This window comes from Trachurus trachurus, assembly GCF_905171665.1.
Source record: "Trachurus trachurus genome assembly, chromosome: 2".
Classification (NCBI taxonomy): domain Eukaryota; kingdom Metazoa; phylum Chordata; class Actinopteri; order Carangiformes; family Carangidae; genus Trachurus; species Trachurus trachurus.
The window spans coordinates 4,352,096-4,378,552 of NC_139914.1; the positions used below are offsets into that span (position 1 = coordinate 4,352,096).

General features: G+C 42.7%; 1 protein-coding gene across 1 annotated transcript in view; it reads left to right on the forward strand.

The window, feature by feature from the left end:
- Positions 1–22,923, forward strand: part of atp11a (ATPase phospholipid transporting 11A) — a gene marked incomplete at its 3' end in the record, with an annotated part of 44,096 nt that extends 21,173 nt beyond the window's left edge. Inside the window, exons 2-30 of the mRNA XM_083987740.1 lie at positions 5,189–5,311; positions 5,750–5,839; positions 6,042–6,122; positions 7,035–7,142; positions 7,878–8,006; positions 8,680–8,783; positions 8,889–8,936; positions 9,080–9,144; positions 9,315–9,396; positions 10,570–10,720; positions 10,807–11,004; positions 11,090–11,203; positions 11,854–11,913; positions 12,045–12,211; positions 12,321–12,392; positions 13,235–13,308; positions 13,428–13,531; positions 14,862–15,043; positions 15,761–16,012; positions 16,760–16,937; positions 17,035–17,137; positions 17,233–17,378; positions 18,124–18,183; positions 18,290–18,417; positions 18,943–19,078; positions 21,275–21,340; positions 21,626–21,729; positions 21,823–21,988; positions 22,846–22,923. Coding sequence (XP_083843866.1) covers positions 5,189–5,311; positions 5,750–5,839; positions 6,042–6,122; positions 7,035–7,142; positions 7,878–8,006; positions 8,680–8,783; positions 8,889–8,936; positions 9,080–9,144; positions 9,315–9,396; positions 10,570–10,720; positions 10,807–11,004; positions 11,090–11,203; positions 11,854–11,913; positions 12,045–12,211; positions 12,321–12,392; positions 13,235–13,308; positions 13,428–13,531; positions 14,862–15,043; positions 15,761–16,012; positions 16,760–16,937; positions 17,035–17,137; positions 17,233–17,378; positions 18,124–18,183; positions 18,290–18,417; positions 18,943–19,078; positions 21,275–21,340; positions 21,626–21,729; positions 21,823–21,988; positions 22,846–22,923 — 3,369 coding nt within the window. The remainder of the gene's footprint in view (positions 1–5,188; positions 5,312–5,749; positions 5,840–6,041; positions 6,123–7,034; positions 7,143–7,877; positions 8,007–8,679; positions 8,784–8,888; positions 8,937–9,079; positions 9,145–9,314; positions 9,397–10,569; positions 10,721–10,806; positions 11,005–11,089; positions 11,204–11,853; positions 11,914–12,044; positions 12,212–12,320; positions 12,393–13,234; positions 13,309–13,427; positions 13,532–14,861; positions 15,044–15,760; positions 16,013–16,759; positions 16,938–17,034; positions 17,138–17,232; positions 17,379–18,123; positions 18,184–18,289; positions 18,418–18,942; positions 19,079–21,274; positions 21,341–21,625; positions 21,730–21,822; positions 21,989–22,845) is intronic.
- Positions 22,924–26,457: the final 3,534 nt, after the last annotated feature.

Here is a 26,457-nt window from a genome sequence, read left to right on the forward strand (position 1 = left end):
ACCTGTGAGGAGTAGAATAGGAGAAGTGGGACTCATCTAAATACAGAACATGCTGTGAAGATTGTGCACCATTGTGTCTGTGTAGTGTAGTGTATGCCCATGCTCATGTATGTTTGATGTGGCAGGGATATGTTTTCCTCTGTGTGTAATGGGCTCCCTGTGCTTTCTAGTAGCGTATAGCTGTAAGGAAAGTGGATGTGGGCGCCGTCTGAGCCGGACAGAGACAAAGCCTCCAGCTCTCTCCATCCTCCCCTCCTGACCACAAATGTTTCCCTCCCAACTATAAATACACTCCTGAAAACCTGCCGCGTCCTGAAACATGAAACGCAGTGAAAAGTGATTATCGAGGTCCAGAATAGCCCAGAGTCTCGGGTTACATCCAGAGGCTGAAGGCCTGAAGCTAATACAGCTCAGTTTTTATTTTATAAAGATGCTTTTTTCATTCGATTAAACAACAGACAGGCTCTTCATGTAAAAAGCCTGAATCCGGATGAGAGCGAAACGTAATCGATAGGATAGAGAGAGAGCCAGAAAAAAAAAAGAAGCCAGCTTAGAGGCCATCCGGGTTGTGGTGAGAGATGGAGAGGGAAGAGGTGAGAAAACCAATAAAGCTGCATTAGATGCCAGTTAGACAGGAGGCCGACTGTGCCAGACTCATGACATAATCACAGCTTCCATGCAGATTCATTACAGGATCATTAGTTAACGTCTCTATGAACGTGTTCCGCACATAAATTTACAAACTTCAGGTAAAAGTCAATGACAATGTGTGTATTTAAAGGGGGACACTACAGGTAAATAGGGTAAAAATAGGGTAAAAAAAAACAGATATCACCATGAAACTTCCCAAGTTTATCACTTACATTAAGACAAACATTTTTTTTATTACAGGTTTTGTCAAATTTTATGTTTAAATATGTAAATGAGGCAATATCTAATGAAACATGTGCTAATTGCATATTATTTCCAGAACAGAAATCTGAACAATGGATAAAGCTTCTTTCAAAATTCTTGTTTTATTTTGTTGACATATTAGAGTCAAAAGTTTTTCCAGAGGAGGATTTTGGATATCTCTTTTTATCGCTCTGTAAATGAGAAAATACTGTTACAAGCCCTAAAAGATCAAATTTCGCCCTGTTTTTAGGAATAAAATGTTGTATAAATCAGGCTGTGAATGATATATCAACAAACCCCTCTGTAAAAACCTTCAGAATACAGACAGGAACAAAACTGGAAGGTTTGGTGTCTGTAAGTGCTGCTCTAGTGGAGATTTCTAGCTCCGAGTCTGAGGAACAACTCATTTAGAGAAAACGGCTATCCATTGACATCTTGTCATTTTACATCCTATACCGTAGCTGAAGTTGCAGCTGGACTCATGACCATTAATGAAACTCTGTGTTCATATTTCAGCCTTTATTTGTCCTAGTTACTCATTTATTTAGTGTAAAATAGAAGAGTTAGGTCAGCGATGCAGCAGAAAACCTTCAGCGATGATCATCACACCACAGCAGCATCAGCAGCTGCAGGAGACACGAACCAGCCGCTGCTTTTCATTATGAAAAAGCGATCGTCCAATCCGACGTCAGCGTTCACGAATAGATGATGGTGCCGCCGGCGGGGCCATCATGTTTGTGCGCTTGTGCTCCGTGTGTGTGCGGACTTGATGGCTCATGGGGGGAGAGTGAGTGTAAGAAATGTGTTAGGTGAGGCAGACGGAGCAGGCAGGTGGGCGCGAAGAGGAGGAGGAGGAACAGCAACACTGTGTGTGTGTGTGTGTGTGTGTGTGTGTGTGTGTGTGTGTGTGTGTGTGTGTGTGTGTGTGTGTGTGTGTGTGTGTGTGTGTGTGTGTGTGTGTGTGTGTGTGGGCGATGGAGTTGGCAAGCTGTCCTGGTCTGTGATCTGGTTTTCATCTCCTCATCAGCCTCTGATTCCAGGCTGCGTCTGTATTTATTTTACAACCGGTTATTAATAGGGAGGAGAAGAAAAGTCATTGGTGCAGCAGCAGCAGCATCATCAGCGGCCTCAGGAAGTGTAAAGGAGGGATAGAGATGCTGTCCTTCTTGGAGATATCAGCTTCTATTCGTTCACCAGTTTTTTTTTCTTCAGATGAAATTAAGTTTATTTGCCATTTGTACATTTGTTAAGCTACACAGTAATTCTTGTGCAGAGGACACTCGGAGTGCAAACATGCAACAAACATGTGAAGATAAGCAAGTGCACACAATTAAGGACCTAAGGATACTGCACATTTTTTGCCATTAGTTTCACTGTGTCAGGGAAGAAATTGTTGTAAAAGCGTGTTTTTGGTGTGATGATGCAGAGTGTGTGTACTTAAAGGCATAGTTCAACATTTTGGCAAATTGGCCCATTGCCATAATCCTTACAGTCATACAGTAGCAGTAGGTTCGTTATCTTTAATTGTCGGTGCAAGCTGTTTTTAGAACGGTGGAGCAGAGCCGTGAGCTGCTCAGAGTTACGCTACGGAGGCTGATGGGATTTCTTGGTTTCCTGAGAGAAAAAGAAGTGAAGTCCGCACTCTGTATCAAGCTCCTCTAATGTTTATTGTGGAATGATCAACGTTTCTATCCCTGTGGATCTTCGTCAGGATTTCTTGGTTTCCCTCATCAAACTCATCAAATACACAATCCAACAACTCCAAAACGCTCTGGTGGACAAGTTGTGACCTGCACATTCACCACGCTATGAGATAATAACACAACGTTACCAGACAGAGTTGTTTTAGAGGTAGATGCAGAGACTGCTTGATGAAAAACTGCTTCCTACGGGAACGCGCATCAGTGGTTTTGCATGAATTTACCTCTAAAACAACTCTGTCTGGTAACATTCTGTTATTATCTCATAGCGTGGTGAATGTGCAGGTCACAACTTGTCCACCAGAGCGTTGTGGAGTTGTTGGATTGTGTATTTGATGAGTTTGATGAGGGAAACCAAATCGAACCTACTCCTAAAACTATAGGGATTATGGCAATGGGCCAATTTGCCAAAATGTTGAACTATCTCTTTAAGGAGAGTGTATGTGTGTGTGTGTGTGTGTGTGTGTGCTGTCTCTGATGATGCTACGTGCCTCCTTTCCCTCCGTTTCCACTCCTTTTTCTCTCCTGTAGATAATTGGAGGTCACGGGATATAAATAGCTCCATTTTAAACGAGGTAATCTTAGAGCAGTGAGTTAACTGGTTACTGTGTGTGTGTGTGTGTGTGTGTGTGTGCGAGTGTGTGTGTGTGTGTGTGTGTGGGTGTGTGTGTGTGTGTGTGTGTAAAATAGACAGACAGAGAGAGAGAGTATAGAAACTGGGCCATGCTGCCTCTTGACACTCAATCTCATTGACCGGCCACAGATTACTGTCACCTCTCGTTAGCTTGTGTATGTGTGAACGTGTGTGTGTGTGTGTAAGTGTCTGTATACACACACACACACACCATATAGTGAGAGAGACTAACAGCGTGTTTATTTGTTGTGATGGCAGTGATGGACGGCCGCCAGCCCAGCGACATGTACAGGCGCAAAATGAAAGAAATCAGAGAAAGAGAGAGAGTTGGTGTGTGTTGAGAGTGAAGCTGTCTCGCCCCGGCCTGAGAGTGACCAGGTGGTTAAAGATGGCCGTGGCCCGCTGGGACATGAACGCCCTCTGGACACACGGCTGTTGATGCCTTTTTTTCTCATTTTAAAAACATTACACACACTTTAAAAAACAAAAAAACAAAGCACACACACCTTCAAAATGTTTTATGCTCAGCTGAATTGTGAAATACGACACAAACACGACACAGAAAGTTGCATTTTTGTGTTGGTTTTGTCCAGTAAAAGTTGGAGAAATGCAGTTTTCACAGGAGTAGTGGGCTGCATAGACATGATACATGATATAAATGGGATTTTATGGGAATTATTTGGGAATTTATGGGAATTAAGTGGAAATTGGGGGTAATTTAAACAAACTGTATCATATCCAAACATAAATGTAAATATTTTGTTTTGTCTTAAGCAGACATCCATGCAAAAAAAAAAAATACAATTAAAAAAACATGACATTTCAACAGATTTATTACTTTATCAAGTTTTAATTCTTGTATGAACAATCAATTCTTTTACTGAACAACAAAAACATGAATGTTGAGTAAAAAAAATGCTTAATTAAGGAATAACATATAGATATCCATGTGTACTTGCATTAAATCTGGTTGTTTAAGGGCCAAATTTCAGATTTATTCCTGGGAATTTTGCAAACCTAGTTTTGTCCAATAAAAGTTGGAGAAATGCAGTTTTCACAGGATTAGTGGGCTGCATAGACATAGCACTTATGTGTGTGTGTGTTGGTCATAAAGTGTGTGTATTCCCCTGCGAGTCCAGTCCTGCCTGAAATACTTTAAGCTGCAGCGTTTGAGCACTCTGCAAAAACTCTCCAGTCTAATGTCTGTTTGTTCTTGTTTATGTAACAGCCAGGCTGTGAGCGTCTCTCTCTCTGTGTGTGTGTTCGGATTATTAGTGCTTAGTTTGATTTAATCACAAAGTAACAGATACGCTTGATTCTTTTTTTGTGGAAGTTGTGCTGTGAGATATGAGATGGAAAAATGCCAGAACGCGACACAGGAAAGCAGGAGAAGAGGTAAATGAGGCAACAGATGAGCAGGGACACTGGAATGTGCCCACTCACTGCTTTTTTAGATTAAATCTTTTATATATCATCTGCAAGAGTTGGTGCATGTGGTGTTTTTTTTTAACACAACAGCTCTGGATTCGTTAGATTTTAAAGATTTCACACCAGTTAAATTATTATTTTCCAACCTGAAGACGAGAAAAACAAAAGAGGAGCCCTCAGGTGTCTGCTTAATCTATTTGTATATATTCAATTGTGTGTGTGTGGGAGTGTGTGTGTGTGTGTGTTCTGCATTCCAGCCTGAGTCACATGCGTGTCTGTGTATCCCTGGCAACAAAAGCGTTCATTCATTGAGGAGAAATTACTCATTCATTGTAACGCTCTGTAAACGTCTGTGACTCTGTGTGTGTCACAGTGTGTTCTGATATTAGAGTGTAGGAGGGAGAGAACTGACATTGTGAAATCGTCGTCTATTATTCAATCGTGCGACAAAATACAGTGTAAAAATGACGTGCTGCTCACTCTTCGATGTGTGTGTGTGTGTGTGTGTGTGTGTGTGTGTGTGTCCCTGCAGTGTGTTGGTGAGGAGAACTGGGTGGACAGCAGGACCATTTACATCGGACACAAGGAGCCTCCGCCCGGAACCGAGGCCTTCATACAGCAGAGGTTTCCAGACAACAGGATAGTGTCGTCCAAGGTCAGCGAACCTCCCACCAACACACACACACACACACACAGACACACACACACTGTATTATGAAGAAGACCGAACAAAAACGCAGCTCAGAGTCAGTTAGTCTCATTAAAGGTGAGAGAGCAGGGCTCAGACTAAAGGTTATTATTATTATTATTATTTAATTAGAAAGGACGTGAAGAACCATCGTTCTGTACTTGTGATGTGTTTTTGAGTTACATTTCTATGAATAATCTTTATTTAAGCTGCACTTTACTGAACAAAGTTGCAAAAATGCTGCACAAAAAGAGAAAAACAAGCAACAAAACAGCAAAATGATGACGTAATTGAAATAAAAACTCAACAGAAATAAAAGATTTTGTGAAAAAAAGAAGAAGAAGTAAGATGTGATTAGTTTTTTTATTCTAACACTGTATGAACATATTTGGTTTTTTTTTCCAGTACACATTTTGGAACTTCATCCCGAAGAATATGTTCGAGCAGTTCAGGAGAGTCGCCAACTTCTACTTTCTCATCATATTCCTGGTCCAGGTAAAAAGCTTTTCACTCAACTCGACTTTCTTATTATTATTTCCTACAGTTGCGTGTTCAGGTGTGTGTCGCAGCAGGTTTTAGTTGTGTAAGATGATCACTTAGTGCCATTTTTACAACTCTGTGTCTTGATTTATTCTTCATCCTCACTCAAACAGCACTGTGCATGTGTGTGCGTGTGTGTGTGTGTGTGTTATTGCAGCTGATCATCGACACTCCCACCAGTCCCATCACCAGCGGGCTGCCTCTCTTCTTTGTCATCACAGTCACCGCCATTAAACAGGTGAGACATACAGTATAATAAGAGTTTATTGTTATCACTGTGGCTGTCTTTACACCGCATGGTTTAGGAACTTTATTTTGTAAGGACAGACTAGATGTTCACTTTGTAAACAGTGACGTGTTGGATATAAACTCTATTTATAATATACAACTTATAATTATTATGGAATTATAACGTGACCTAATAAATCTCCCGTCTTTAAAAAAAATTTCACTGGCTTATTTCCTCTTCAGCGCGTTGTTTCACGCAGGTGTAAATGCAGATATCAGATATGGGTCACTCACTTCTGATCAAATCAAATCAAATTTAACTTTATTTGTCCCGCAGGGGAAATTCGTCTTGGGCCAAGTAGCGCAGGAAAAACAGCTGCCGTGAATACCTATACACATGGTTTATACAACAGTATCAATGACATACATACCCAAAAAGTGCGCTGAGTGCAATAAATACTGTAGGTTAAAATACAGATTATTAGATTAGATTAGGATACAGGGTTCAAATAAAACATACTAACTGTAGGTGTTTTTCTTTCTTTTATTTTCTTTTCCCTGCATAAAACAACTTACGCACCTTATGTGAAGCTTTAACTTAAACTCTTAAATGTTCCTTTGCACTGAACAACATGAGCACTTTATGTGAAGTCTTACTGTACGTACTTTTTCTTTTCTTTTCTTTCTTTAAAAAAAAAAAACCATAGTCCTATGATTGCTGGTATGCGATAAACTAAATAAACCAAAAAAAAAAAAAAAAGCAAGGAGCATCAATTATATGATAGAACATGTAAATAGACAGTCAAAAAAATTGGATATAGGCAATAAATCAGAATTGGGCATTAAGGCGTAAATGTTGCTGCTCATCCTGCACACACTTTATCATACTCTTTCTCTCTCTCTCTCTGTCTCTGTCTGTCAGGGATACGAGGACTGGTTGAGACACAAAGCAGACAACTCCGTCAACCAGTGTCCGGTCCACGTGGTGCAGCACGGGAAAGTGGTCCGCAAGCAGAGCCGCAAGCTCAGGGTAAACCACTCTCTCTCACTCTCACCCCGGCTTTGAGTGCGTTTGTTGTGTTGTGTTGGCTCATGCAGCCGGGGCCGAGGGATTTTCCTGCTGCTAAGCCGCTGCCGTCTGTTTGTGTTTGTTGTAGGTCCACGTTTAAGAGCAATTTAGCATTTAAAAAAAAAAATCTGTCACATGAAATATATGTTACAGTACGTAACATTGGTAGAGAGAGAGATATTCCAGTTCAGACGACAGATACCGAGGATCTGTCACAGTCCTGTGGGGGAACAAATGTCGGCGGTTGTTGGCTGAACTTGAGGAGGCTGCAGGTGGTGAAGCAGAAGGTTTAGCTTGTTATCCCAACTGTATTAGGAGAAAGTGCATTAGCGAATGCTGAGGAGATAAGTGCATGTTGTTGGAAAATCAGTGCATTGGTTTACGTCTCGTAATCTGAGGCCTCATCTCGAATGATGGAGGTGGAGGTGCTTTAACAAATCCAGTGGTTGGTGAACCAGAGCAGACAAAAGGCTGGAGACAGATCTGACCACATCATCTGAAAAAAAAATAGATTTGAATGTGCAAACACGTCGCAACTGGTGCTCTCATGTGACCTGAGCAGAAGGAAGTGCATTCAGTATAAGCATTTAAATGTGTGTGTGTGTGTGTGTGTGTGTGTGTGTGTGTGTGTGTGTGTGTGTGTGTGTGTGTGTGTGTGTGTGTGTGTGTGTGTGTGTGTGTGTGTGTGTTTCTCAGGTTGGCGATGTCGTCTTTGTGAAAGAGAATGAAACTTTTCCCTGCGACCTCATTCTTCTCTCCACGTCTCGAGATGACGGGACCTGCTACGTCACTACGGCCAGTCTGGATGGAGAGAGCAGCCACAAGGTGTGTGTGTGTGTTTATTGCAACCTAACATTTTAATCTATTATTTATTTATTTAAAGGGATAGTTCAACATTTTGGCAAATTGACCCATTGCCATAATCCCTATAATCATAGCAGTAGGTTTGTTACCTTTAATTGTCGGTGCAAGCGATTTTTAGAGCGGCGGAGCAGAGCCGCGAGCTGCTCAGAGCTACGCTACGGAGGCTAATGGGATTTCTTGGTTTCCCTCATCAAACTCATCAAATACACAATCCAACAACTCCAAAACGCTCTGGTGGACAAGTTGTGACCTGCACATTCACCACGCTATGAGATAATAACACAATGTTACCAGACAGAGTTGTTTTAGAGGGAAATACAGAGACTGCTTGATGAAAAACTGCCCCTGACGGGAACGCGCATCAGCTGTTCTGCATGAATTTGCCTCTAAAACAAATCTGTCTTGTAACGTTACATTATTATCTCATAGCGTGGTGAATGTGCAGGTCACAACTTGTCCACCAGAGCGTTTTGGAGTTGTTGGATTAAAGGTAATGAACCTACTCCTAGGACTATAGGCGTTATGGCAATGGGCCAATTTGCCAAAATGTTGAACTATCCCTTTAACTCAGGTGAAGGTCACCAGTGCTTCATGTTTTTATGTCTCTTCCTCTGCTCCTGCTTCCTACTCTCAGACCTTGTATGCAGTTCAGGACACCAAAGCCTACAACACAGAGGAGGAGGTCGACTCCATTCACGCTACTATAGAGTGTGAACAACCACAGCCGGACCTGTACAAGTCAGTGCAACACACAAACACACACGCACACATGCACACACACAGACACACACATGCAGGTTTTAAAGACGAATATCTTGACACTGTCTCCCCTGTCTGACACAGGTTTGTGGGTCGTGTCAACATCTACATGGACAACGAGCCAGTGGCCAGGTAAAGATTAAGATTCTTTTTACTTAATTTTTTACAGTTGTGACCTGGGTTTTTGTGTATTGTGTGTGGTAGTAGTACTGTACACATACAAACAATTAAAAAAACAAATAACCTCTCTTGTTTTTGTTTTATTTTGCGTGTAGACCGTTAGGTTCTGAGAACCTGCTGCTCCGAGGGGCCACACTCAAAAACACACCGTACATCTATGGTAAATATCACCTGCAATAAAGAAATAAAACACTATTGTTTGATAATAAATTATATGATATTAACTCAGAGCTTTAAAGCTTTCAAACTCCTCTGATGAATACAGCAAGGAGGAAAAAAACGCTAATAAATGGACCATGTGTTAAGATTTCTGTCTCCTCCTCCCTGCAGCTGTTGCCATCTACACGGGCATGGAAACCAAGATGGCTCTCAACTACCAGTCCAAGTCTCAGAAGCGCTCTGCAGTGGAAAAGTAAGATCTCCCTCCCTCCATTGTTGAAATATATCGCCTTAAACTGTTTCTGGATAATCTTTGAGCATCAGTTCACTTCATCATCTTCATTCTCATTTTTTCTTTTTTTTTTTTATCAATCATCACCAGCTTAGATGATCGTTTATTTATATATTTATTTTTACCCGTCCCTCCATCCATCTGTTCACTTCTCGATTCTTCATCTATTCTCCGACTGAGTCCTTGTGTGTCTCTGGCTCAGACTGGATCCCTTATCTTTCCATCTGGCGCTGACATGCATCTTGTATCCAGATGGCTTGTAGATATGACCGTCTGTAGGTGGATTACATTTACACTTGGTTACAGTGTGTGTGTGTGCCTGATAAATGCATAGGAGGTGTGCTTGTTTATATGCATACAGCATGCAGCAGTTGGATGTAGTCTGCAGGAACATCATGCAAATCTTTCACAGAGCAACTATTGAGCCCATGTTCAGGTACGGCATCTGCAGCCGGTTCGGGAATCTAAAAGTCAAATCTAAATCGCAAATTCTCAGCAGGCGAGATCATGGGTCGCCCTGTTCACAATCCTCAGGAACTCTTTGACCAGGCAGTTATCATGTTCTCAAACTATTTTTACATCAAGGACCCCTAAACTGACACAATTTAGACCACGGACATCTCGCCATTGGACTAAATTTTGAAACAAACACCAGAAAGAGACTGAATAAAGTTACTTTTTTTAGTCAATATATGTTCAAATTAGGGCAAATGCTGTGAAATTTTGGAAAAATGTAGAGAAATTTCTGTAAAAAAATGTGGTAAAATTTTGAGAACCACTTGTTTTCCATGATGAATACCAACTAATGCACTCAGGGAGAAGATATAGAGTTCCCCTATGTAAGACCAACCGGTACAAACACTGATTTATCCCTCTTTCAGTCAAGCTCATCAGCGAGCAAACATAAACAACCAATGTTTTTTGCGCATTTCCGTATGTTTTTGTTGTGTTTGCACTGATTTTTTTGCACTGTTTCACTGTCTCATGTGTATTTATTGTCTTGTGGCTGTTTTTTTATGGTCTATGCAGCAGCACTCTGCACCCAAATCAAATTTCATCTTGATGCTGTGGATCATTTAACATATTTCACACATCATGCATCATTCATTTCTCCTGTTGTTGCGTGGTCTGCAGGTCGATGAACGCCTACCTGGTGGTCTACCTGTGCATCCTCATCAGCAAGGCCTTCATCAACACCGTGCTGAAGTACGTGTGGCAGGCGGATCCCAACAGAGACGAGCCGTGGTACAACGACAGGACGGACACGGAGAAACAGAGACACATCGTGAGTGTGATGATTTTTCACTCTCCGAACACTTCTTTTTCTTCTTGTTCTTCTTCTCACACTCCACACTTCCTCCTCCTCCTCAGTTGATCAGGGCGTTCACCGACTTCCTGGCCTTCATGGTTCTCTTCAACTACATCATCCCCGTCTCCATGTACGTCACCGTGGAGATGCAGAAGTTCCTGGGCTCCTACTTCATCATGTGGGACGACGAGATGTTCGACGAGGAGCTCGGGGAGCGAGCCGTGGTCAACACGTCGGACCTGAACGAGGAGCTCGGACAGGTCGTCCACGCTCTATTGAATACGAGTCCTCGGGAAATTATGGTATGGATTTTAAACCCTAACTCTTATCCTGCTCTTCTTCCAGGTGGAGTATGTGTTCACAGACAAGACCGGGACTCTGACCGAGAACAACATGGAGTTCATCGAGTGCTGTGTGGACGGACATGTTTACGTGCCTCATGCCATCTGTAACGGACAGGTAACGACCTGGTCGACATGCTTGATTAAATTACTTCTTATTCAACATTTTGGCAAATTGGCCCATTGCCATAATCCCTATAGTCATAGCAGTAGGTTTGTTACCTTTAATTGTCGGTGCAAGCTATTTTTAGAACGGCAGAGCAGAGCCATGAGCTGCTCAGAGCTATGCTACGGAGGATTTCTTGGTTTCCCTCATCAAACTCATCAAATACACAATCCAACAACACTACGTTACCAGACAGAGTTGTTTTAGAGGGAAATTCATGCAAAACCGCTGATGCACGTTGCCTTCAGGGACAGTTTTTCATCAAGCAGTCTCTGAATTTCCCTCTAAAACAACTCTGTCTGGTAACGTTGTGTTATTATCTCATAGCGTGGTGAATGTGCAGGTCACAACTTGTCCACCAGAGCGTTGTGGAGTTGTTGGATTGTGTATTTGATAAGTTTGATGAGGGAAAACAAGAAATCCCATGAGCCTCCATAGCGTAGCTCTGAGCAGCTTGCGGCTCTGCTCCGCAGTTCTAAAAACAGCTTGCACCAACAATTAAAGGTAACAAACCTACTGCTATGACTATTGGGATTATGGCAATGGTCCAATTTGCCAAAAATGTTGAACTATCCCTTTAACTCATATATTTATGTTGCTAGATGATGCCTGGAGCGGGCAGTATGGACATGATTGACACATCGCCAGGCCCTGAAGCCAGAGTGAGCACGGCCACAGCTTGTCTTGTGTTTGTGTGTGTGTGTGTGTGTGTCTTTATATATGTGTGTGTGTGTGTGTGTGTGTGAGGGAGAGAGGGGGGAGTAACACAGTGTGTGTCGTCCGTCCGCCACAGGAGCACCAGGAGCTGTTCTTCCGTGCGTTGTGTCTGTGCCACACGGTGCAGGTGAAGGAGGAGGAGACGGTGGACGGGATCAAACACGGCATCCACCAGGGAAAGTCCACGTCCTTCTACATCTCCTCCTCGCCGGACGAGGTGGCGCTGGTGGAGGGAATGAAGAGGTGGAGCACACACATTGCCACTGATAATCAGACAGTTGCATTGTGATTTAAGCCATCTGCACACACACACACACACAGCGCAGTAATGGTGTTGTGCTCTTTGCCGCAGGCTCGGTTTCACCTACCTGAGACTGAAGGACAGTCACATGGAGATCCTGAACAGAGAGGATGAGATTGAGAGGTGAGTCTGTTTTTCTTCACACCGCTGCAACAACTCTCTTATCAGCTCATTTTATATATATATTTTATAGCCATTTATTGCCTTTCTTTTCATTGCTTTGGTCTAAGGACTGGATTATCCCATTGGTTATTAGGGCTGTCCGATCGAACTTTGTTATTCAGAACAGAATTCAAATTATTTTAAAATGAGAACATTCGAAGGTGGAAACTGACGTCGGAAAATGTGCACCTTCAAGTTTTTTTTTTTAATTGCCCGTTTATTTGGCTGGGGCGGTGGCCTGCGTGTTCCCACTCTACACACACACCTTTTTTCTTTTTTACTTTTTATCGATCGATCCATGGACCATTTTGCGTGCCGATCACGGATCAACTGTGAACCGTTGCACCACTACTTATAATATTTCGATTTCCCTTCTTGAAGTTTTATATTGAGTTGGTAAAACTTAAGTGTATTGCAAATGTTACATAACAGATTTAGTTGGATGCAGGACATAATAACAAGCTGTTATAGGTGGATATAATCAGCTAAAAAAAAAAAAAAACACATAAAAAATTTGAATATAATTCTCATATTTGACATAAGAAGCGTTTTTTGGGGAAGATTGACAGCCCTATTATGTCCTATTATGTCCCCAAAAAATAAAAAACAGGATCATTTATAGGTTTGTTTGACATTTTGGATTCAGTTTACAGTCCCAGCGTGTCACCATCCTGCGTGTGTGTAACATTACGTCAGTGGTGCAACAAGTGTGAGTCACCCTGGACGCAGCTGAAACCTGCAGCTCTCCAGAACGAGAGCATTTTTCTTATGTGTAATATGTGATTTATTTGTTTTATGATCAGGTTTGAGCTGCTGGAGGTTTTGACGTTCGACTCAGTCCGGCGGAGGATGAGCGTCATTGTCAGATCCAGCACTGGTAATAATAATAATAATAATAATACACACCAAACATGTACAGTACTGTTGTTGTGCATTTATGGTTGTCGTTCTGTTCTGCGCACTGGTTTTTCTCTCTGACACACTTTCTCCTCCTAGGCGAGTACTTTCTTTTCTGCAAAGGCGCAGACTCCTCCATCTTCCCCCGGGTCGTTTCAGGCAAGGTGGACCAGGTCCGAGCCCGGGTGGAGCACAACGCAGTGGTGAGAGCAAACACACACACACACACAGATAGATCCAGTACACAAAGTCATTTTCTTTGGGAATAAAACATTTCCACGGCAGGTTGCTGCAGCACATGACCACAGTTGTTTCTATGGTTACCACAGGAAGTAGATCAGTGGAGCATGGCACACTTCCACCCACCAGTTGCTCGGCTCCAGTGTGACTTTTAATAGACGATCCACACCGCTCCGCTCCTTATGTAACTCATGCTACACTTACTGCTGACCTACTTTCTAGTCGCCTGCATCCACTGAAGCTCTTTTAGATAAACAGTAAAAAATCTTCTCACTCCCACAACAACTCACCTCTGGTTATCACAGCAGCAGAGGATCTGTGGGCAGGGTTTGCGGTGGAGCTCGGTGCGGCGGCTGGAAGCTGCAGTGGAAACCAGGTCACCCGTCGAGGTTGCAGCTGCAGAGAGACTGTACTGTAGTTTTTTGGGTGAAAGCAGAACGATGAGTGGTGGTGGTTGTTGCCCACACACTGACATTCACAGAGCCGACTCTGACTTTGCTCTTTTGTTAAAGGGATAGTTCACCCAAAACTGAAATTTCACTCATTATCTACTCACCCTCATGTGGACTAAGGGCTGGGAGAAGTTTCAGAGTCCTCCGTGGCTTCTCTGAGTTACAGGGGGTCTCGGCGTAGCAGTGCATGTCCATATAACAGTTGCAAATGGATACCAACGTCTTCGTAACAAAAAGACACCAAAAAAACATCCAAATACCTCCATGCTGCTCGTATGTAATGTCCGTCTTGTATTGAAGCCCCAAAATGTGAAATTGTCCTGAAAAAAATGAAATAAGTCTATATTTCAAACTTGTTTTGTAGCGGAAGCTTCTTGAAGCTTCTCTTCCCGGTTCGTCAAATTTGGACGAACTGGGAAGAGGACAGACCCTGGTTCATCCAAATTTGATGAACCGGGAAGAGAAGCTTCCGCTACAAACAAGCTTGAAATATAGACTTATTTAATTTTTTTCAGGACAATTTCGCATTTCGGGGCTTCAATACAAGACGGACATTACATACGAGCAGCATGGAGGTATTTGGATGTTTTTTGGTGTGTCTTTTTGTTACGAAGACGTTGGTATCCATTTGCAACCGTTATATGGACATGCACTGCTACGCCGAGACCCCCTGTAACTCAGAGAAGCCACGAGGGACTCTGAAACTTCTCCCAGCCCTTAGTCGACATGAGGGTGAGTAGATAATGAGAAATTTAAATTTTGGGTGAACTATCCCTTTACGTGAAAAATGCACATGTTCTTTCACTCAAACTGTTTGAATCTGAACTGTCTCCTGCTGCAGGAGGGTCTGAGGACGCTCTGTGTGGCCTACCGGGCTCTGAGCCCAGACCAGTACCAGGAGGTTTGCCACCTGCTGAGCGGAGCCAAACTGGCCCTGCAGGACCGGGACAAGCGCCTGGCGGAGGCCTACGACCTCATCGAGACGGACCTGATACTGCTGGGAGCCACGGCTGTGGAGGACAGGTGGGGGGACACTTCTCAAGATTGATTTTATTGTTATGTAACTATTATATCTGCAGTTTAAAATGCTACTGTAGGAGTCGATGCACGCTGCAGTGAGACAAACTGTGTGGCAGTTCAACCCTGCAGTTATGATGGTGCAGGCTTCAGAGGGATCTGTAGCTCAGAGGAGGAGCAAAATGTTGAAAATGTCTCTGTTGTTTGAGTCTAGTGTTGTTTTTGGCATCCTGTTTTAATTTTAGTTTTAGTCACATTCATGCTCTTTTTTGTCTAGTCAAGTGACTAAAACTCTGAGTATTTTAGTCAGAATAACCCACAACTATTTTCGTCTAGTTTTAGTCAATGATTTTAATCTCTTTCTAGTAGCCTAATGTAATTCTATTTAACCCAGTTAATATAGTATAATTACCTAATATAGTAAAGACCAAACCAAATTTTTCTTTTAGTCAAACCCATTTCACAATTCAAACATGATTGTCTTATTATTATTCTATTATTGTTACCTGATAGAAACATCCATTACAGACATGGAAGATGCTGCTCAACATATTTATTTTCAGAGACATTTTAGCAGAGTTTTTGTTTTGTAAACCACATTTAGTCTTGTTTTTATTCGTCAACATTATTGCGTTATATATTTCATTATAGTTCAGTCATAATTTTCATTGACGAAAGCAACACTATTTGAGTCTTGAATTATTTCTTCTCCCTCGACGACAGGCTCCAGGAAAAAGCAGCAGACACCATCGAGTCCCTGCACAAGGCCGGCATGAAGGTGTGGGTGCTGACCGGAGACAAGATGGAGACGGCGGCGGCGACGTGCTACGCCAGCAAGCTCTTCCGCCGCAACACCCAGATCCTGGAGCTGACCACCAAGCGCACCGAGGAGCAGAGCCTCCACGACGTCCTGTTCGATCTGAGCCGGACCGTCCTGAGGCAGCACGGGAACATGACCAGGGACTCCTTCTCTGGGTGTGTGAGCTGAGCTGCGAGACACTAATTGAGATTTTGGGCTATTTTTCTTCCTTAACATGTATTCTTTCAGAAAAGTCAAAAGAAATGGTAGACAATCCACATTAAGGTGGTTAATTAACTTAATTTTGTCTCTTTTGTTGGTAGATTTCTAGTTATTCTGACCTATGTCATGTCAGGTATCATTGTAAAGCTCTCTCTCTCCTGAACAATTATGTAGGCTTCAAAATTTGTCATTTCCTCCGTATCCGCAACCAATCGTAAAAGTACGATTTACATATGGAGTTTTACAGTACATCTTTAAAGGCCGTTTTCTCAAAAAGAGTTTTTCCTTAGACTCTGAGCTAGAAATCTCCACTTCAGCAGCACTTAGAGACACCAAACCTTCCAGTTTTATTCCTGTCTATACACGTTTTTACAGAGGGGATTGTTAATATATCATTCAAAGCCTGATTTATACAACATTTTATTCTTGAAAACATGGTGAAATTAGATTTAAAATCCCCTCTGTAAAAACTTCTAACTCTAATAAGTAGCTTTATCCATCAGATTTCGGTTCTGGAAATATATGCAAATTAGCGCATATTTCATCAACACTTGTAATACAAAAGATATTTGTCTTAATGTGAGTGATAAACTTGGGAAGTTTCATGGTGATATCTGTTGGTTAAATGTTTTACCCTATTCACCTGCAGTGTCTCCCCTTAACACATACAGTATATGACAGCCAGTCCTACTCTTGTCCAGTTTATCCACAGACTGCACCGACTACGGTCTGATCATCGATGGAGCCACCCTCTCCGCGGTGCTGAGGCCCACCGAGGAGGATTCCAACTCAGGGAACTACAAAGAGATCTTCCTAGAAATCTGCCGCAACTGCAGCGCGGTGCTCTGCTGTCGGATGGCGCCGCTGCAGAAAGCTCAGGTACAGTACGGAAACTCCCGATAGTAGCAGCTGTATTGTTTTTAAAAAGGGGTTTAACAAAAAAAATTTGAGGTGAGATTTGACTCTTGTGTTTTAGATTGTGAAGCTGATCAAAGCCTCCAAGGAGCATCCGATCACGCTGGCGATTGGAGACGGAGCGAACGATGTCAGCATGATCCTGGAGGCGCACGTTGGCATCGGTTAGACCTCAGATACACAGAAGAACCAAATACAAGATGATGAAGTTTTAATCTGAAATACCAGGAAGTGACACAGCTCTGTCTGCCTCCTCCAGGTATTATGGGTAAAGAGGGTCGCCAGGCGGTGAGGAACAGCGACTACGCCATCCCAAAGTTCAAACACCTCAAGAAGATGCTGCTCGTCCACGGACACTATTACTACATACGCATCTCAGAACTTGTGCAATACTTCTTCTATAAGGTGGAGGCAGCGTTTGTGTATAATATTTTTAAAAAAGAAAGTATTTTAAAGGGATAGTTCAACATTTTGGCAAATTTGGCAAACTAATTGTCGGTGCAAGCTATTTTTAGAACGGCGGAGCAGAGCCGCAAGCTGCTCAGAGCTACGCTACAGAGGCTAATGGGATTTCTTGGTTTCCTTCATCAAACTCATCAAATACACAATCCAACAACTCCAAAACGCTCTGGTGGACAAGTTGTGACCTGCACATTCACCACACTATGAGATAATAACAGAACGTTACCAGACAGAGTTGTTTTAGAGGCAAATACAGAGACTGCTTGCCGAAAAACTGCCCCCGACAGGAACACGCATCAGCGGTTTTGCATGAATTCACCTCTAAAACAACTCTGTCTGGTAACGTTGTGTTATTATCTCATAGCGTGGTGAATGTGCAGGTCACAACTTGTCCACCAGAGCGTTTTGGAATTGTTGGATTGTGTATTTGATGAGTTTGATGAGGGAAACCAAGAAATCCCATGAGCCTCCGTAGCATAGCTCTGAGCAGCTCGCGGCTCTGCTCCGCCGTTCTAAAAATAGCTTGCACCGACAATTAAAGGTAACGAACCTACTGCTATGACTATAGGGATTATGGTAATGGGCCAATTTGCCAGGGTGTTGAACTATCCATTTAACTCTTTAATCCCCAGTTTAAAATCCTGACCTGCTTTCTGCTTCTTCTCTCATTCACGTTGTGTTTTTGCAGAATGTCTGTTTCATCTTCCCTCAGTTCCTCTACCAGTTCTTCTGTGGCTTCTCACAACAGGTACACACACACACATTAGCGCCCATAATACACAAACAATCAGTGTTTGCATGAAAGGAATAATGCCTCTCTCTCTCTCTCTCTCTCTCTCTCTCTCTCCCTACAGCCTCTGTATGACACAGCCTACCTGACTCTGTACAACATCAGCTTCACCTCGCTGCCCATCCTGCTCTACAGCCTCATAGAGCAGCACATCAACATGGACATCCTGAAGAAGGACCCGACTCTCTACAGGTTCGTGTTTCAAAACCACGGCTGGATAAAAGGAGAAACAGCTGCAGATGCACGGCAGAAGTCGGAGTATTTATCACGCAAAGGAGACAAATAAGAAAACAAGGCTTCACATGAGTCCAATACGAAACATCAAAACAAATCAAAATGAATATAATTAGAAAGAGCTTATACAATAAGAGCTTTTGTCTGGGCTGTTTGCTAAACACTTTTCAGCTTCACTTGGTTTCCTTGGATTCAGTTTTGGTCACAGCTCAAACTTTTTCCGAAAGTGAAAACCCGAGGTCTCACATGATGAGATGAAGAATTCCTTCCTCCCTTTCTCATCCTGTGACCCTCGCTCTCCTCTTGTTCGTCACAAACAATGAGACTTGTGCAGACAAATGCGTCCATCCATCAGTGCATATGAAGCACTATGCTAAATCAAATTAAGATATCTCTTTACATCGGTTTCAGAGGCAGCCACTGTAATGCAGCACACTGGTCAATAACTGTGTCGTTCATGCTGTTTACTGTTTATGTTTCCAGAGATATCGCGAAGAACTCTCTGCTGCGATGGCCCATCTTCATCTACTGGACCATCCTGGGCGTGTACGACGCCATCGTCATGTTCTTCGGTGCTTACTTCCTGTTTGACAACACCACCTTCACCAGCAACGGACAGGTACAGTAACACACCAGGCCGCTGCTGCTGCGTGAAGACAGAACATTTATATATAAAAATAAAACAATAGGCTGCACCAATATTTTTTGCATTTTCAAACAAGCGCAGCCGCATCGAGTCGTATAATTTGCTTTGCTTGTCATTTGTCATAAACCAAAGATATTTTTTCTGTCTTTTTTATCTCGCAGGTTTAAAGCCTATTAACTGTAGCCTTCATGACAGACACAGAGTTGCTTTGATAGTGGATTTCTTACTACGAAGCATCAGAGAGATTTATTTTTAGCTTTGTATTTTTTACTCTGATTTAAAAAAAACCTCTCCCTTACAACTTATTGCTGAAGATTATGCAATGAAACTTCATTTTATTAACATTCTGGCCAGCGTGCGAATTATGTCACAAGGTCATAAGCAGAAGAAAACAACAGGGAGTTAAATCTTAATTATTAGGGTTTTTCTTTGTCAACAGATAATTAGTTTGTGCCGGTGTCTGAGATACCGACGCCTCAGCCCTGCAGCTGTCACAACACCCGGCCTCCTCCTCTTCCTCTTCCTCGGAGGAGGAGGAGGTGAGGAGGCGTCGACCATGTTCCTCCTGCGTAAAGGATTATTTTATTTTAGTGGACTTTTTGGACAGTTTTCTGTAGCAGAGATGACAGACATTCTTCCATCCACATCCAGACGCGACAGCATGGCGGGTTTTCCACCATCTTCCTCTGTGTTTTATTATTATTATTTTCAAGAAGTGTTACTCTTCCCAGAATCCTCTTGGACTGCTTTGAGTTGCTTGGTTTCACTTATAGTTTTGCATCCAGTTTTTATTTAGCTTTTTTTTTCTTTTCTTTTTTTTACTCCTCCAGCCACAAAACTGTTGTTAATTTTATTATGATTTCTTTTCTTCTTCTTCTTCTTCTTCTTTCTGGCCTTCTCCTCTTCTTCCTCCTCTTCTCTTACCTTTGTGTTGCTTTTTCTTTTTGCTTCTCTTTCCTCCTCCTTCCAGCTAATGACAACCAACACACAGATGGTAAGCCTGTCCCTGTCTCTCTGTCATCTCTCCCTATAGTTTCACTTTTCAGTTTTCCTGTTTTTCGTCCCCCGTCAGTCACACATCCTCGACACCGACCCACTCGTCATCCATCACGTTCCCTTAGCCCTTAGTGCTTGCCGTAGATGCAACAGCTGTAGTTCTTCTCCTAGAATCAAACGCCTCAGCTATGCACCGTGTGTGTGTGTGTGTGTGTGTTCAGTGGAAAGCTCCGGATGCATTAATACAGAATACGATTTGCACTCCTCCCTCCATTACATGACACTGGAGCCATCGCTCTAATCTAATTCTCCTTCAGACGACTGTTCTCCTTTTAGATCGGAGGAGCAGCGGTGTCACATCTGTCGTCACGCTCCGTCCGAACCGTCACAACAACTATTTATTGGATGCATTTGTAGGAAAAAGAAAGTGCAAGTGCGGATGCAATGAAGTTAGCGCTGACGTTTTCCTCCATCAGAAGCTTTAGATGTTCCACATAGTAAAAAAAAAAAGGGAATTCCCAAATATTGATTATGATGGATTATTGTGTTGCTGTGTCTCTATTCACACAATTTATTCATTTTTAAAAATATATATATAAAATCAGAAAGAACGAGTATTTTTTTTGATATCCTATGAGTTCATACTGCTAAACATTATCATTATTTATTCATATATCACATATTTTCAAACTTTTTCAACATGTTTGAGGAAACCTACAGTAAGCAAAAGAAAAAACATTAAAAAAGTGTAGTTTCATAATATCTAGATAGTTTTTATGACTACCGTGATAGGAAAAGAGCACATTTCATATAAAAGTCATGTCTTCCAGTAACATTTAAAGCGCCATCGCACATCTTTCCCATTCATCAGTCATGGATAATCTCTGCTCTCTGACCTCCCTGCCATCTGTTTGATTGATTGACTCCTCACTGAGAATGTGCACTTGAGTTAATCACAGTGTAACACGCTGACACCAGACAGACCTGCAGACACTTCTTGAATGAGCTCAGTGCAGCTATTTGTGAAGATGATGATGATGCATGTACAGTAAACGGAGTAAAGAGGGTTTTTAACGCTGCTGATTGGGTGACATTACACAACAGGACATGATGGCATCCTCACAGTTGAAGTGTGTCACTAACAGCAGCTGTTGTTCCTTCTTGCTTCTCCAGATGTTTGGAAACTGGACCTTTGGGACTCTGGTCTTCACTGTGCTCGTCTTCACTGTTACATTCAAGGTAAAGCAGCTCAAAAACAAGAAAGACCACAGGAATGATGTGGTCTGTGGTGTCATATTATGGAAATATCACTTTCTGAAGGCTCTTTATTCATATATTTGGGTGTTTGTCTTGCCTTCTGGTCCTCAAAATGTGAGAATTGACAAAAAAATCTGCAATTTTGGAGGATGAAAAGAGATGTGATGTTTGATCCTTGGGGTATTTTGACCGAAGCATGTCACAGATATGTCTTTAAAGTGAGCTGCTGTACACATGACACTGTCTCCTGCCCTGTCTGCCTTGCAGTTGGCTCTAGATACTCATTACTGGACGTGGATCAACCATTTTGTCATCTGGGGCTCGCTCATCTTCTTCGTGGTCTTCTCTCTGCTGTGGGGAGGAATCATCTGGTCAGTTTGGAAAACACCTCCATCTTTTTATCGTTTTAAAACATTAAGGATATTCCGTTTTGAATGAACTCTTTCCTCTCTTCTCCTCTCCAGGCCCTTCCTCAACTACCAGAGGATGTACTACGTGTTCATGCAGATGTTGTCCAGCGGTCCGGCCTGGCTCAGTATAATCCTTCTGATCACCGCCAGTTTGTTGCCAGATGTGGTAAAGAAGGTGATCTGGAGGGCGCTGTGGCCGACGACTACTGAACGCATACAGGTGGGCAAAGCATGCATAATGTCCACTACAGTACATATAAAATACATAAAAACTTCAATTAACTATGTAAATAATGTAATTTTTACCCGTGGGTCAGCAGGTGTACACTGGCTTTGGTTATGTCCCTGCTCTGCTGGATGTGAGTCAGTATACGCTCTGTATCTGTGTGCAGTGCTCCTTTATTTCAAAGACAATAGACATATTTTTAGAAACTACATATATGTTTTAATGGAGAGCTAGTATTGCTGCAGAACCGGGGAGTGGGTGTTCTCCTGTGTAATGTACAGTAGAGTGTTATTAAATGTCTGCAGGTTGCAGAGTAGGAAATATGCACGACACGTATGAGTATGGAGCGATGAAGATGCCCAGTGTAGTTTTTTGTCCTTATTAAACGCAGCGGAGCTTCAACAACTCTCGGACTGGGACTTTCCCCACTACTTCCTTGTGGTTTAAATGATCAGCTCAAGTTTGTGTTAGTTTATAGTGATACTATTTCAAAGACCGATGATGAACCACACCTCTTCAAGTGAGGAATCCAGTCCGAGGAGCTTGTGACAACCACAGTTAGGGACTTTCCTGCAGGCTTATGTGATTATTCTAACAGAGAGTGTGGAGACTAGTGTTTTCTTTCTGTTTGCGGTGAGTGAGGTTTGACCTTCTGCCTCCTAATGACCTGAAAACCCTTTTCTATGTCTCCTCCTTTTCCCATAACGAGATATTTCTGATGTTATCTCTGATCTCTGGTGTAGAGTATATGAACTTTTTGCTGACTCCCCCTTCTCCCTGTGTCCCTAACTTCCTCCTCCTCTTCTCCTCCTCTTCTCCTCCTGGCGTCTCCCTCTCTCCCTCCGTGGCAGACTAAGCGTCGGTGCCTTGCCTCCGAGCCCTCCACCATCTTTATGCTGTCTCAGACCTCCAGCAGAATCAGTTTCTAACCCAGCCCTCCTGGAGGTGACCCTCTGCCTTTCCTCCCCGTCTCTAACTCTCTTTTAGCCTCCCTCTTTTTTCTACCTCCTCCGACTTCCTCCTTCCTCCTCCTATCCTCTTTTGCATGAAGACAGTTTTGATTCTCACGTCAACCAGTCTGATTGCATGCCACTGCATCGTCTCTGTGTTAGAAATCAGTCTCCTGTTCACACCAAAGTTAGAATATGTGTATGTTTATGTGCAAGTGGTGGAACTTATATGTCTCTGAATGTGTGTGTGTGTGTGCGTGTGTGTGTGTGTGTGCGTGTGTCCACAGTGTGTGAGAGATAAAGGGTTTGAGAGAGCGCTGGCCTCCCAGAGCTCTGACTCGTTACTAGATGGAGTAGCTGTCACAGAAACCTAGAGGGCTTCAGCACGGTAAAAGACACACAGCCTACCAGTGTGTGTGTGATGGTTGGACTGGATAATGGTGGATTCTGGGTAATGGATTAACATCCTGCAGCGATGGCGGGGGTTAACTTTTGCCGTGGTGGTGTGTGGTTGCACGGGTTGGACTTCTGGACACTAACACAAGAGCTGTGGTGTGCGTTTGTGTGCGTTTGTGTGTGTTTGTGGGTGTGCGTTTGTGGAAGTCCAACAACCTGCAGTTCTTCATCCAGGTATTGTATCTACATTATATCGAGCTTTTTGCATCCTGATGGGTAACTCTTTACACGGAGCTCTGGCGCCCTCTAGTGACAGAGTTCAGCGTTTACTCACAGTGGGACTGGACATTGGTGCATGTTTGTCATGTTTTTCTCATTTGCATGGTTTTGGTTTTGGTTTTTATAAAAGCACAAGGCTCATGCTGTCACAAAGTGCTACAGTGTTTTATATATATGTTTTTAATGTGTTATGTGCTCGTGACGCCATCATCACAGCTGGCCAATCAGATTAAAGCCAGTGCAATACTTAATTTTAATCATCAACTGAATTGGGAATGCAGTGTTGCATTCAGGGTCAAGTTACTAACACAGGAAATTTCCCTTTAGGCCTCTAATCTTTTTTTTTTCCACAGAAATCAAAATCATTGATAAAAATTCATAATTGTAAATTTAAAAAATACGATCAACAAGCAAAATTAAACCAAAAAGGAAGGACAAAAACACAATAAAAGTGAAAATTGTGTATAGAGAATAAAAAATAATACTAAAAGAAATAAGACGGCCCTCCATTACAATCATTTACAGTACCATTTCAGGTTAAAGGTGTTAAGACCTCAAAATTTCCCACCCACATTCAAAAATTATATTCTGTTCTTTATTTCCATTAATTCATTAAGTGTCCACTGAGATTTCAAGAACATTTTGAAACTTTCTAGATTTAATCGTTGTCTTTTCGGCCTCTAATCATCAGAGCTAGAAAGTAATCGCATGGTGTAGCTGAGATTCTGGCCAGCTGAGATGACGGCGTCTCACAGCTTCCCGTCTGTATATTCACTGTTTCCTCCTCGATGTCTCTCCCCCTGTTTTCCCAGAACGCTGATAAACTCTACAAGGGCCAGCTCTCCGAGTTCACCCCCCTGGCGTCTCTCCATGCCCCGTCCAACAAGGCCGGCGGCCACCACCGGCGAGGCTCGGGCCACCAGAGGAACGCCCCCAACCCTCGAAGGTCTGAACCCTTTACCAAGAAAGTCATGTTCACACGCTGGCAGAGAGCGCCAGACTACTGCACCTTCACCCCCCTCCTCCGATTCTCAGACAACTCCCGCCACCAGGGACAGGCGGCCTACAGCGGGGCGGGGCCTGAGACCTCGGTTTAATTTATTTTATTCCTGTTTAGTGTTTTTTTTTTCTTTTTTTCTATTCTTCTAACCTGGTAATCAGACACAGTGACGCACAGTGCAGACAGAGTGGATAATGTCGCTGCTGCTTCTGTCTGGGATTACAATGAGAGTATCACCTTCGCAGCTGCTCCCAGGTCAGCTGCCAAGTGCGGCACAAAGCACATACTGTATGGGACAGCGGCTCGACGCCACGGCGTGCAAAGGGCTCAGTGTACTGATGTCACAACAACAACAACAACAAGAAGTTTTGATTTCATAAAGCACATTGTGTTGCGCTGAACAAAACGTGCGCTGGCCCTTTAAGTCCATCTGAAGTGTACTTTTCTCCAGTTATTTGGATTTCTATGACTTTTTACAGACTGATCGTGATGTGTTCTGGTGATGATGAGGCTTTCTCTGACCAAACATTAATCTTTTCTTCAATTCCTCTCTTTCTTTCTTTCCCTCTTTCCCTCTTCCCGCCTGCTCTGCCTCTCCGTAGGACCAACTGGTGTTGCCTGTGTGCAAACCTGTTGTCCAGAAACACTCCGTAGGACTCTGGGGTCAGATCCTACTGCACTGTAAGAGAAGGTGGAGAAGTGTAGTGGAGAGGTGAAGCCTTAGTGTTTGAGGAGTGGAGCTGAGTTGGCATTTTCTTTTCCTGCTGGTTTTTTTTTATCATTAATCTTCATTATGTCTTAAAGGGATAGTTCAACATTTTGGCGAATTGGCCCATTGCCATAATCCCTATAGTCATAGCAGTACAGTAGGTTCGTTACCTTTAATTGTCGGTGCAAGATATTTTTAGAAAGGCGCTTTTACGGAGGCTCATGGAATTTCTCAAACTCATCAAATACACAATCCAACAACTCCAAAACGCTCTGGTGGACAAGTTGTGACCTGCACATTCACCACACTATGAGATAATAACACAACGTTACCAGACAGAGTTGTTTTAGAGGGAAATTCATGCAAAACCGCTGATGCACGTTCCCATCGGGTACAGTTTTTCATCAAGCAAATCTCTGCATTTCCCTCTAAAACAACTCTGTCTGGTAACGTTCTGTTATGTTTGCGTTTTGGAGTTGTTGGATTGTGTATTTGATGAGTTTGATGAGGGGAAACCAAGAAATCCCATGAGCCGCCGTAGCGTAGCTCTGAGCAGCTCACGGCTCTGCTCCGCCGTTCTAAAAACAGCTTGCACTGACAATTAAAGGTAACAAACCTACTGCTAAAACTATAGGGATTATGGCAATGGGCCAATTTGCCAAAATGTTGAACTATCCCTTTAAAAAAAAAAGGCCAACTTAACTCCACGTCCAACGCTGCTGCTTTTAAACCCACACACAGTAGTACAGTATAGTGTAGAGTGTTTGATGAGGTAGATGTGTGTGTATCGATGTGCTGATAGCTTGTGGTAACTGTATTAGTGTGTGTGTGTGTGTGTGTGTGTGTGCTGAGGATTTCCCTTCTCTCATATTGTCTTTAAAGCACTTTAACTATAGACATTCATCCTCTATTTATCTCCAATGCTGAGAGGCTAATCCAAGTTTTTTTTAATGCCTTATTGATTTAGTGATGAGTCTGTGTGACGGCTTGCTGGCTGTTTCTTAATGCCTTAATGTCACCGTGTAAATACGACCGCAGAGATTATGAACCAAAGAACCTAAAGAGAGAAAAACTTGACGTCCTCCAGGCAACAACTGCAAGTTAATTAATCACGTAGTTACAGTATCTG